The following is a 12,602-nucleotide window of genomic DNA, read 5'->3' as shown; positions in this document are numbered from 1 at the left end:
TTGCACATAGAAAACTCTTACCCTTCACTTCTTTCCTTATGTCCATTGTGTTGCTCATTTGTAGTAATCACTCACAAACCAAAGAATTTCAGCAATGGACACCAATATTTTATTGTACATCTACAGGAACAAGTTTTAGTGATGACTGTTGACTTTTATGAAAAGTTTAGCAGAGTTACATCTATCTTCAACTAAACAGTGAATACCAGTGAGAGAGGAAAACATTACTAATGTTGCACCTGTTGAAAGATGTACCTAATAACAGAAAACATGCTGACAGAAAGTCTAGAATAGAGCTGAACAGAACTCTGAAACTCTTTCAGCTTCAATCCAAGGTTATGAATATTGTGCAACCTGAGGATTTAATTAGTTATCATAGATTTAATTTAGCCAGCTATATTAGTCATCTGCCTTTGTGGAGGCTCCACACCATCTTGGCCTCCTCAGTGACCTTAACACACTCTTCTTCCGGCTGTGTCCATTCCCAGATGAGGGGGACTTAGAATGGTGGCTGCCTTCCTCTCCACAAATCTCTTGCTCATTTTCTTTTGCTTTGTCATCTTCTGCTGTACTCTTTTTCTGTGAAGCTTCTTCTATTTCTATCTTATTTCCCCCTCCTTCCTGCTCTTCTTCTCTACCCTGTTCTGCTTCTGCTGTTCCTTCATTCTTAGGGGACACAGTGATATCAAGGTTTTGAGGAGGTTTAGGTGCTTTCTTCTTCTTTGAGGAACGTCTTGGCGGTTCTGGGCTGTTCTTGCTTTCCAGATGTTTTAGTATGGCTGTGTTCAACTCTTTAGGGTCCACAGATGCCCCATGAACATCCCATGTCATACCATTCTCATCCCATTGCACCTGCTTCATACTGCTCCTCCTTCTACCTAGCTCATCCCTATCCTCTGCCTGAATCTTCAGACACGGCCTCCTGCTCTCCAGATCATGTGAAGAAACAGAGGTAACTTCCAATGCAGGGTCTTCAACTTGTTTTTCCTCCTCCTCTGCACTGCTAACTGGGAACATGCTGGAAGATGCAGATACTAGATTGGAGTTAGACCCTGCTGAAGACTTCAGGTTCAGTCTGGATCCAGGTGGCGAGCCCAAGATAGAATGGGACCCCATGTTGGATGTGGAAATGTTCCTCTTGAGGTCCCACCATGAGCCAACAGGAGAGACCGTCTGCACAGCTGCATCTGCCATTTCTGGCCGTGACACTGGTGGAGCTTCTTGCCTGAACAGCTCTACCTTCATTGCCCTTTCAGTGCCCTCTCTGGCATTTAAGCAGCACCTGCAAGTGTCACCCAACCGTGAGTCACTCAGGGAAGAGACAAGTGGTGACCCCCAACCTCGACCTGTTGCACAGATTTGCTCTGGCTGCCAAGGCAGCTCAAGATAGCAGACAGATGGTCCTGTTTTTGACTGCTGCTTTGGAGAATCAGGTGTCAGGTAGCTAAGCATTTGCACAGGGCTTCTTGCTTCTTCACCCTCCAGTATTCCTGTAGGGCTGGACAGCAGTTCTATCACGTCATCAACAAGGCATTCGGGATTTGAAGACACTCCTGCTTCATCTAAACTAACAGAGGACAGGATTGGGGAAGGGAACTGAAATGAAAGGGAATTATTCTCCAAGAAGCCTTCATCTTCTGTGCTGGTGAGCTGGAGTGTTTCAGGAGAGTGGGACTGAAAGCTTGAAGAGTTGTCAATCTTTGGGGATGAGAATGCAGGTGAAAGTTCTAGTAAATCTTCCTGCTGCAGTGAGTTCAGTGGAAGTGGTGAAGAAGAAGTCTGTACAGGTGGTAAAGTAGGCGTGTTGAGCGGGGAGATGAACGGTGAGGGTGTGGTTTCTGGAGAGGTCAGTTTGGACATCGGAGAATCTGGTGCTGCAGAACAAGTGGCTTCATGGATGAGACTGGAGGGGCGTGACACGACTGTGTCTGGAGTGCTGCTGCGGCTATGTGTGCTACCACTACACCCACTCCATCGCTGCATGTTGGAAACCCAATGCTCGCTGAGAGCAGGAGAGCTATTGATGTTAACATTATTGGTTGTGGATGCTAACTGGTGGCTGTTGGTGGTGTTGACATGTTGCCACATGTAAGCGTGCAGCGGCTGCAGTGTCACGGAGTTCTGCTCATAGTGGGTGTTTGTGCTTGAGCTGCGCCTCAGGTCCAGTCTGGTCCACGCTGGATCACGCTTGTGTGGCGGACTTGCAGCCATTAAAACATCCATGGAGCTCTTAGAGAGGGAGAAAATCGGTGCCTGATCATCTTCATCCTCCACCTTTGGAGCTCCACTGGAGTAAGAGAGCGACTGACTGACAGAAAAGCAAGCTGGCTGGTAGCTCTCAGATGCAGGGCGCCCAGCCCTCGCCATGGTAACGGCACTAACCTGTTTGGGAAGACACACCTTTTAACATTAATTCACTGTTTTTCACTGATGCAAAAGTATTGGCCACTAAGAGGGAAGCAGCAACACTTCTATGACACAATACTGACATAGAGTATCATCACCATTGTTGGGAAGGTTATTTTTGCAACGTAATAGTTTACACATGACTAAATACCCTGTTGATTACTCAATCAAAGTCACTTTACTATATTTTGATTATTTTTCTTATAAATAGTTGAAACTACTGTCTTCCTTCTCTCACCCCAACCGGTCGCAGCAGATGGCCCCGCCCCTCCCTGAGCCTGGTTCTGCCGGAGGTTTCTTCCTGTTAAAAGGGAGTTTTTCCTTCCCACTGTCGCCAGAGTGCTTGCTCACAGGGGTCATATGATTGTTGGGTTTTTTCTCTGTATGTATTATTGTAGGGTCTACCTTACAATATAAAGCACCTTGAGGCAACTGTTGTTGTGATTTGGTGCTGTATAAATAAAGTTGAATTGAATTGAACTAGTCTTGTGTGTGTTTCTTAATCAAACATTTCAGTGTTAAATGTCAGAATTTTCAACAATAATTAACAACTCTGTGCAGTGATGTCAGGACACTTTTATGATGATTTAAACATTCAGTTAGTAAAAGTCATTGGTCATCAGTCAAAAAGCTATTTGCAGGCATAGCAGGTTGTTTGGAACAATGTGTATTATTTATGGTGTCATACTCAAATTACAGTTTAAATTCATGGATATGTAGGTTAAAATAAGTAGCTTATTTTGATTCTAGTAGAGAGGTAGAAAAATTGTTCCCCAACTAACCACTCAAAAAAGTAGGTAGTGGGTGTAACTCTAGTTTTATGTGTTTAGCCCCCTTACAGGTACCAAGTTTGATACTTGTACAGCTCCATAGAGTCAAGGGAAGCTGCAGATTGTCATAATGTCACATGATACAGTTCATTATTGAAAACATCACATCTGACCACCTTACTAAAACTAAATTCAACAGTTTAGGAAATGCATGCCAAGACTTGGATGAGAAAGCCGATGCTCGCACTGAGTGCACGTATATGCTCACCCCCACACATCCGCAGGCACTCCAGATTAGCCAAATAAGATTACACAATCCAGATTATTTGGTCAACGAGACAAAGGGTAAATTGTTTGAGACAGAACTACAAAGCCTGTTTGGGACTCATTTAACAAAGACCCGAAAGAGACAAAGAATGATAACTACAGTGGATGGTGGAGTTTAGAATAAATTACAATCAACCTTTTTTAAATCTTTGATTTGTTCATGCTTTTCCTCTTTTTTTCTTCTATTCATTCAGGATTCATAACTATAATGCTACTATTTCTGATAAAAAAAAAGCCTGCATTCTTATTTCATTACCTAGCTGGCTCTGTCCAGCTCTGTCCCAAACTGACCTAGGAGTATTTAGACCACAACTGACCCGATGGTACCCAGACTACCTAATCTGCACAACATAAACTCTTAGTTACCCATAATGGTTATTCACATAAACAAAACAGTATTACATAAGACAGAAAAAAACAAATAGTAAAGTCCTACCTTTAAGTTCACAAGTTATGTCCTGTTTTAGCCTCTGCCATGCCACAGAGCGGGTAGCCCTAAATGGTGTCTTTCCTTCCTCCCCTCATTCCTTCCCCTCTCTTCCTCCCTCACTTCTTAATAAGATCACCTTTGCTGTCTCTAGCATTAAAACAACCCACAGCTTCGCACTCTGTGTCTGTCTGTTGTCAATTTGCTCAAGCTTAATCTCCCTCTCTGTCTTAGCTGGACTTCATTTGAAGCTGGCATCAGTGTAAATGTGATGATTTCCTTTTGTGAATTTGAGTTCTTTGGTATGTTGACGTGTGGGGGAAACAGAGGGGGCCATTACTCTACCTTTAGCCCAGAAGATTAACGGTCATCTTATTAGCTGCCGTCCAATCTCTGAGCAGTCTGAGCGTGTGGATGAATGCGTGTGTGTAAGTGATCAGTGGGTAAGCAAGTGGCTTATTTTGATTCTGAGTTAAGGTCAGGCCAGCTGTCATGACCACCATTGTATGTGTGTGCAGACTATTGTACTAGCAAAAGAAATCATATAGATGTTTAAATTAATTATGTTCGAAAGTCAACCATAGAGAGAGAGAGAGAGATATATTTTACAGAATGCGTAGAAACTTTGAGCTCCTAATGGTTACAAAGGTAAAGTCGGGTGTTTTCATTAAAATCAGTCACCTTTCTTATACCATGAATGTTGATACCACATTTTAAGGGCAGTGCAGAGGCCCCTTCCACAAGATCTTCATTTCAGGATAAAGCAATGTTCTAATCAAACTGTATATAGTGGGGTGGGATGCTGCTGATTTCAACTGAGAATGTAATCAGGCAGTTAAAGGAACACTAAGGAACTCCTCAATCCCACTGCCTTGCCTTCTGCAATGGAACCAGAATCTGGGAAAGAGAGTGACCATCCGCTTCTTGTTGGGGTGAGGTTACTGATGCAGTTAAACAACTGCTCAGTGGCAGAGCCCCTGGGGTAGATAAGGTAGATAAGGTTATCCAAGACTGGCGTGGTGGTTCCCATCTTTAAGATGTCTGCCCCCCCGGCAAAGTCTGAGGCAGGGTGCTGGAGAAGAGTTGAATAGTTATTGGTAAATGAACTGGTTCTTATATAGTGCTTTTCTACTTTACTTGAGCACTCAAAGCACTTTATACTTTGAGTATGAAGTGCTTTTTCTGCATAAATGCACAAGTGCTTTCTATCTGACATTCACACACATTCATACTTTGAATGATAATCGGTTAGTATCTAGCCCAAGGGTATTTGGCATGCAGACTCACCAACCAGCCTTTTGATTAGTAGATGGTCTGCTCTACCTCCTGAGCTACAGTCACTCTGAAATGAATCCCTGGTTCACCAGTTGAACCTCAGATTCAGGAGGAACAATGTGGTTTTTGTCCTGGTGCTGGAACATTGGACCATCTTTTTATCCCCTTGAGAATACTTAAGGGCACCTGGGAGTCACATACTGATTGTTTGATTTAAACTCAACTGTAGAGGTGTACGGAGAAATCACAAAAATCCTGCCATTATCCAAAATCTCATGGACCTTACTGTTGCTACTCTTATATTAGCTATGAGGTACTACAGAGCCCCCAGTGACACTAGGTTGGATAATTCTTTGAATAAAACAAGTTCCCTCAGATTCAAAGTCTAATAAAGGATCAAAAGAACAGAAGACATAGTCTTGTTTTAAGATGTGATGCAGCAGAGTCACTTCAGCACTTAAGTAAGAGAGACACAAACAAGAGAAATGCAGCTGAGACCAAAATATCCTGACTTATTCTAAGAATAATTTACCACAACACAGCTAACAGCTTGATGACATTAACAGGGTTTTTTTTCGTGACGTTTTTTAAGGACACTCTTCCAGATCTGCAATTTTGCATGACTGGGTGCTAGTCATGGTTGGGAAACTGACCTTCATGTGTAAAACTGAAGCAATGGCTCACTAAGGAAGTTAATGAATGCCAGTAGTTGCCAGTCTCTAAGCTGGATCACAAAAGACTGTCAGTTCTGACAATGAACAAGAACAAAAATAAATCCTTAAAACCAGAAAGCACCATCAAACCCAACAAAAAAATGTCTCTCTGCAAGGAAAAAATGAGACAAAACCATTTATTAAATGTTTCATCTTTTAATTTATGCAAAGCAAACAATTAACAAATAAATTCCACTCTAAAGCTCAAGTTAGTTTCTGGTTGTTTAGTGAATTAATTTAACTTAGAATTAATTTGAGGCTCCACTGGAGCCCAAAGGCAAATTTTTGCCCGGTGGGTCCTCAGGAGATTAATCCGGCCATGCATATAACAGCATGGGAACCAGCCAGATGTGTCGCACCCTCACAGCTCTGCGGAGTCACAAACGGTAACCTCTCACATTAACAATGAATGCTAAGCAGTAGCTTCATTCCTGGTGAGTCTGTCTGAGTCAAAGCTGACAAGGAAAGAAAAGTTATTCACGTGTTGGAGCTGACCTCTTCATGGCTGGTGAGCAGGAATCTAGATTAAACCTACTGCCTGTGATACACCTGTATTACACCCTATCGTTCCTCCTCTTTGTGTTTTGTTCAGATCACATGTTACAGCTTGCTGTTGGTCTGTCTGTGGGTGTCCTGTTGCTGTTGCTGCTGCTGATTCTGATAGTGTGCTACCTAAGGAGGAGGAAAAAAGAGCAGATGCAGTATGAAGAGCTGCTGTCTGCAGTGCCTTCAGTCCCGGCATGCTCTGCTCCAGTGATCCTGGTGTCTCAGGGCTCCTGGGCCACGTTAGTGAGCATTTTACATAAAATATCTACATACGGGCTCTTGAAGCATTAATTTATTAATTAAAAAAATATTACATATTAATAAGACTCAGAGGCTTTCTGCTTTATCACACGGTCCTCATCAGTGATTGCAGGTGGTTCCCAGTATTACACTATGGCTCATATTGGTTTGTCCTTGTGAATCTGTGTGGTCCTGGAGATACCTCCTGTAGCAGGAATCACTAAGGCAGATTTGAGTTCTTCAGCAGGTGTTTGCCAGCACACTAACACTAAAACTCAGTGACAAAACTATAACAATTTGGGTTGTGATTGGGCCCATGAGTACTGAGAAAATATCAATCTTTATAGACTAAAGATTAAAAATGTATTTCACGACATAAAGCCAGCATATCTTCTATTGGCTAGTATATGTTTAAGTCTTTATCTGTTAGATCTTGTTTCTAGTTTTTAACAGATGTTGTTTAATAGCCCATATTTCCCTTTTTTTCCAAGATTTTTTGTGTGAGAATGAGAGCGTCTATTATTTTCAGTTTGTGAGGAATTTAGTCAGACTTTTACTGACATCTCTGACCACTGACAGCTATTTGCTAAAGGCAGTTGCAGCACCACTCAACACTCATTTAATATTATTTGTCTCTATGTGTGGAAGGCCCCGTGAGATTGCTTTCACTCTACCTCCTCGCTTCATCACACAAAACCATGGAGATCGGAAAAATAACGAGCAGGACAAGAAAGAGGAGGAGGATCCCCAGCGGGACGTACTGGCTCATCGTGGGTCGCTCTCAGTGAGGAGTAGGTCATTGCTTCTTTTTATATGACAGCGTATCAAGACAGTTAGAGCCACTTTGTTGGTGCTGGTTTTATGCTTGTGGAAACATAAGAGGATAATAAGAGCATTCACCTACGATCACCTGAAGAAGATATTATTGTTGTTAAGACGTTTCAGTCTGGACAGATGTGGCGCTTTGGGGGGGACCAGCTCACCTACACTCCTTCAAACCAACAGGGCCAGTCCTGGGCCTGACAATTACACCAAAGTATCACATAGCTTTCATTAAGTTGAAGAAAAACTGTGATATTTTGCTGTTTCCTTCAGGCTGGTACCCAGTGGGGACGGTTTTGGCTGGTCTCTACTCTGTACCTCCTCTAAATGAGGTGGTGGCCCCCCCTCCCGGCATGGTCTCCCGCCTCTGCTTCTCCGTGGAGTATCGACACAGCAGCGAACAGCTCATGGTCTTCTTGCTCCGCCTCAGCAACCTCCCTCCACGTTTCCATGGCAACGTCACGATGGTGGAGCTCAGACTTCTCCCTGATGACAGGCGGCCCCGTCAAGCCAAGGCCCGGGGCACGGGTCCAGACCCCGAGTTCACCGACTGCTTCATTTTCCAGGTGAGGGCAGAAAAGTTTCCAGAAGTTCACATCTAGAAGTTAGAGACAAAAGAGAAGACAAAAATGATTTCCTTAACTTTTATTTAAAGCTGATATCATTTATGTTTTTATAATGTTTTGACTGGAGATGTGAAAGGGGACAAATACTGCTACCCAGGTCCCGAGTAATACACCCACTGAGAGAGAGGAAGAAGAGATGGAGGGTCAGATGGGCACAGAGATTTTTCTAATTTTTAGTATAATGATCATAAAATGGCAGCACGGTGGCATGGTGGTTAGCACTGTTGCCGCACAGCAAGAAGGTCCTGAGTTCAATTCCAACATCAGGCCGGGGTCTTTCTGTGTGGAGTTTGCATGTTCTCCCCGTGTTTGCGTGGGTTCCCTCTGGGTACTCCGGCTTCCTCCCACCATCCAAAGACATGCAGCTTGTGGGGATAGGTTAATTGGATAATCCAAATTGTCACTAGGTGCGAATGAATGTGAGTGTGAATGGTTGTCTGTCCCTGTATGTTGGCCCTGCGACAGACTGGCAACCTGTCCAGGGTGTACCCCGCCTCTCGCCCTATGACAGCTGGGATAGGCTCCAGCGCCCCCCGCGACCCTGAAAAAGGATAAGCGGAAGCGAATGGATGGATGGATGGATGATCATAAAATGCTTGAAGGATATCATTCTCTGAAAGTTTAAAGGGAGCGTTGGGAGTTAGGAGCAACAAAACTGAACGCAGTCTGTGCAATTTCACACTTGACTTCAGAATCATGGGTGAAGGTCTAATTTCTGTATTGGCAACAGTATTGTTCCCATTCTGCAGTGATTAAATACTAAGAACAACAATTTATCAGAGTTCATTCAGTACACAGAGAAAGACTGACTGAGGTCATAGCTCAGATAAATATTGTGGATATATGAAATCTGCTTTTTGATGTTGAGGAATGAGTACAATGGCTCCACAGGTGTCAGCGTTGCGTGTGCTTCACAGCACCCTGAGTGTGTGTGTGCTGAGTGTGGAGCAGGATGGTAAACGCCATGTGGTGGGTAGGGTGCTGTTTTCTCTGGAGGGGGAGTTCGGTCAGGCTGGCAGGGTGCTCTGGAGAGACCTTGAGACTGAGGAAGACCCACAGGTACACACCAAACAACCACACACACACACACACACACACACACACACACACACCGTACTGCACATGAGTGCAAAGCTAAAAGTTCATGATTGCTGTGCTTGTCAGTGTTCAGAGCTGGGGGATGTGCAGATATCTCTCAGCTACAGTACGTCCCTGCAGCGCCTTTCAGTGGTGGTTTTGAGGGCTCGAGGCATACAGCTGCTCACAGACGCAGGTACGAGGTGATTTATGGTTGTGGATGGAGCTTGTGTGGAGTACACAAATCCACTGTTTATCTACAAAAGAAAGAAAGTATGAGATAAATCTGGTTATGACCAAAGGAATGTCCGGTAATACAGCACCTGTGTGTGTTTCTAAGGTGTGTGTGTCCAGGTGAGCTTACAAAAGCACACTCAGGTGGTGAAGATGAAGCGCAGCTGTGTGGCGAAAGGTGAAAATGACCCCTACTTCAACTTCAGGTCGACCTTTAAACTGCGACCTCAGCACCTGGACGAGGCCTGCGTGAGGTTTGAGCTGCAGCAGCCGAGCAGCGTCCGCTCAGGTGACTGTTGGATGGGCTGAACTTCAGATCTAAACTTTGTTTGGAGATTAATGGAAATGATCAATGTGTCAGTGTTTCATAAGATAGGCATTAAAAGCTTTTCATCAAACACTCATCTTTGTCATTTTAAAATTTTAATTTCTGACATATAACTTCTGACAATAACAATAAGACCTCACCTACCTGACATTTAAAGAATGTCGAGTGTTTTAGGGCTTCTTTTAAAGAAGTAAAATGTTAGAAAAGCTCCAAGTATACTGAAAAGCATGTTTCTTGTTTATAGTTATATTATTTATATTTATTGAGTTTTTTGAGTTGTTTATTAGTAGAGGTATAATCATATTTAATAAAATGTTATCAGTCTGGAGAGTCCAAGGTTAGGCATTACTGTTAATTTGTCTTTAATGCTTTACGGGTTTTTACAAACTGTCCATTGGAAATAAAGGTTCTTATTCAAAGTTTATGTGTAACAGAAAAAAACTTATTTTTTCCCTTTTTAAAAATGTTTCCTCTTAGGAATTTATTATTAAAAAAATAAGTAAAAAACAGCATCTTCAGAAGATAACATTTCTCACTGGTTCTGTTTCTTTTCCTCTCAGAACCTCCGACCCCTCTGGGAGTGGTGGTGTTGGGTCCCTTCATGTACTCCAGGGGTCCTCAGCTGCAGCACTGGATAGACATGGTCAACACGGCACAGGAGCCCGTCACACTGTGGCACGGACTGCGCAGACCCACCTAACGCTAAAAGCATCCTCATATGAGTAGATATCAAAAATGAAATAAAATAAGTATGAATCAATCATCTACCATTTGTTAAGAAAAATTTCTACAGGAAACTCTGGAATACATCAAAGGAAAAAAGCTGAGAAAAGCTCATTGTTTAGTTTTTTGACCTGTAGCTTTACTCTCTTCGTTCACTGCTCTCAAAGTGTTGTTTTCAGCTGCTGCTGTGCAACATTTAGCAAATGTATTTTCAGGTGTCATCTTCTGTAGCTGATATTGAACAAATCAGAACTAAAAAAAATGGACTTAAATTCATCAGATCAGCACGAAGTTGAGTTTTTGCTGCCCCCAAATGGTGAAAAATAAATAAATAAATACATAAATAAATATTTGGGCTCCTACAAGTTTCAGTAACATTTTTTGTGCAATTCTCTGAAGATTCATGTATTACTTTAAAACAAAGGAATATGAATTCTAATGTGAGAAACTATGTAACATAACAATTAGATGATAGGGTTTAATAAAAATGCTGTAATAAGACTCAGATTTTAATATAGATCATCTTAAAGCCAGTGTAGGAAAGTCTTATTTGGCTTGTAAGCATTTCAAATGTAGAGATATTTTCAGTCTAAACCACCAACATAAGAGCAGCCAAACACAAAATATAGACTTTGATATAAACATTCTCATGTTCCTGCTTATTATTCGTCTTTCAACCTCTATGATTTATCCTCAGATCTTTCCGAGTGAACTCCAGAGTGCATCGTGTGTGTAGCAACGTTAGAAAGAGGCATGCTTGCCATATCAAGCTGGGATAAATGGTCTTGAGTTTGTTGTTCCGTGATTTTCTTTTGTGTGTTTTTAAAATTACATTATATTATACTATATTATATCTCAAAATGACTAGTTATTACAAATTGTAATTATTATAATTATTATTTTTATTACAAAAAATCTTACAAATAAGTGGATGGGATAGTCACTTTTTCTTTTTTTTCTCTTTTCTTTAGAAAAACAGAAAAAACTTTCATAATCTTTACGGTACTGTGCAAAAGTCTTGAGCCACTCATCCTTTCTTTGTGTTTTACAAAGAAAATGGGAAATAGGTTCAGCAAGTTATTAAAATATGTGCAAACATAGATGAAAATGCTGTAATTTGAAAATTCTAACTAAAGTCAAAATTTGGTATGACTGCCTTTATTCTTCTACACAGCCTGAAATCTCTCAGCTATCTTCCTTGTAATTTATCTCAGTAGTCTTCAGAAATAGATCTTCAGGATTCAGGAGATTCTTACTTGGATGTTGGCTTCCTTTTGTTCTGTTCTATGTCAAGATGATAACAAACTGCTTCAATAATGTTGCAGGAGGCCAATCAATGACTGGTAGCGTTCAGGTGTGTTTTTCACCCTGCTATGCTTTTACTGCATTGGCAATATGTTTGGTATCAATGTCATTGCTCAGAAATAAAGACACAGTCCTTTCCAGATGGTATTACATGTTGGCAAATTAAAATGCTCGACGCCACTGCTTGACATGCAACTCCAAACCGTGATTTAGCCTCAGCTTTGTTCCACAGATGGCTGTAGACACTCACTGTCGTACCGCTCTCCTCTGATAATAATTTAATATACAAAAATGTACATTTGGATTCATCACTTCATCAAACCTGTTGCCACTGATTTTCAGTCCAGTTCTTGTCTAATTTTGGATACCTCAGCCTTTTCTCCCCATCTCCCCTCGCTAGAGATTAGCCTCTTGACAGCCACCTTTCCACTGAGGGTGAACAGACAGATGAACTGAAGGGCCTGATGCATCTCTCAGGTCCTGTTTCAGGTCTTTCATTGATTTGTTTGGGATATTTCTCAAGGATATGACTTTCAGAAGCTGCTGATAGTTGGTTAGACTTGTCACTTCTTTAGTTGTCCACACTGTCCAGCTTCCTCAAACTTAAGGGCACACTGTACATCATGGAGGTTTTATGCTAATATCTTGATACAAAAATGCTACAAAATTTTATACAATTTAAAATCATTTAAAATAGTTTCTTTGCCAAAATGTCTGTTATGTGTAAGCACATGACTGGTTCATCCATGAGTCACAGGTTAGTGTTAGAAGTTTAAACTCCCC

The 12,602-nt window shown here is 41.8% G+C and overlaps 2 protein-coding genes across 2 annotated transcripts; one reads left to right on the top strand and one right to left on the bottom strand.

Moving 5' to 3' along the window:
- On the bottom strand, positions 1-4,227 carry LOC146568781 (uncharacterized). The gene is made up of 2 exons (XM_085285071.1): positions 2,645-4,227; positions 1-2,382 (listed from the first exon to the last, which is right to left on the bottom strand). Exon 2 carries the CDS (start codon positions 2,365-2,367, stop codon positions 400-402), a length of 1,968 nt encoding a protein of 655 aa, XP_085141197.1. The 5' UTR covers positions 2,368-2,382; positions 2,645-4,227; the 3' UTR covers positions 1-399.
- A 2,285-nt stretch (positions 4,228-6,512) lies between these two features.
- On the top strand, positions 6,513-10,499 carry syt15 (synaptotagmin XV). The gene is made up of 7 exons (XM_085283427.1): positions 6,513-6,703; positions 7,353-7,495; positions 7,800-8,092; positions 9,044-9,211; positions 9,317-9,425; positions 9,570-9,752; positions 10,352-10,499. The coding sequence occupies exons 1-7, from the start codon at positions 6,516-6,518 to the stop codon at positions 10,489-10,491; spliced, it is 1,224 nt and encodes a 407-aa protein (XP_085139553.1). The 5' UTR covers positions 6,513-6,515; the 3' UTR covers positions 10,492-10,499.
- The last annotated feature ends 2,103 nt before the right edge of the window (positions 10,500-12,602 follow it).

The sequence above is a fragment of the Mchenga conophoros genome, linkage group LG8, assembly GCF_057382185.1.
Source record: "Mchenga conophoros isolate Kocher_MC1m ecotype Shallow Benthic linkage group LG8, M_conophoros_male_GT1.1, whole genome shotgun sequence".
NCBI classification, from domain to species: Eukaryota; Metazoa; Chordata; class Actinopteri; order Cichliformes; family Cichlidae; genus Mchenga; species Mchenga conophoros.
The sequence above is the reverse complement of the archived record's forward strand: the minus strand, read 5'-3'. Positions and strand labels throughout refer to the sequence as shown.

Excerpts from the sequence above, each read along its gene's own strand:
- LOC146568781 (XM_085285071.1), bottom strand. The coding sequence starts at position 2,367 with ATGGCGAGGGCTGGGCGCCCTGCATCTGAGAGCTACCAGCCAGCTTGC.
- syt15 (XM_085283427.1), top strand. The coding sequence starts at position 6,516 with ATGTTACAGCTTGCTGTTGGTCTGTCTGTGGGTGTCCTGTTGCTGTTG. Across the intron at positions 6,704-7,352 it reads TCTCAGGGCTCCTGGGCCAC|GCCCCGTGAGATTGCTTTCA; the intron begins GTTAGTGAGCAT and ends TATGTGTGGAAG. Across the intron at positions 7,496-7,799 it reads TGGGTCGCTCTCAGTGAGGA|GCTGGTACCCAGTGGGGACG; the intron begins GTAGGTCATTGC and ends TGTTTCCTTCAG.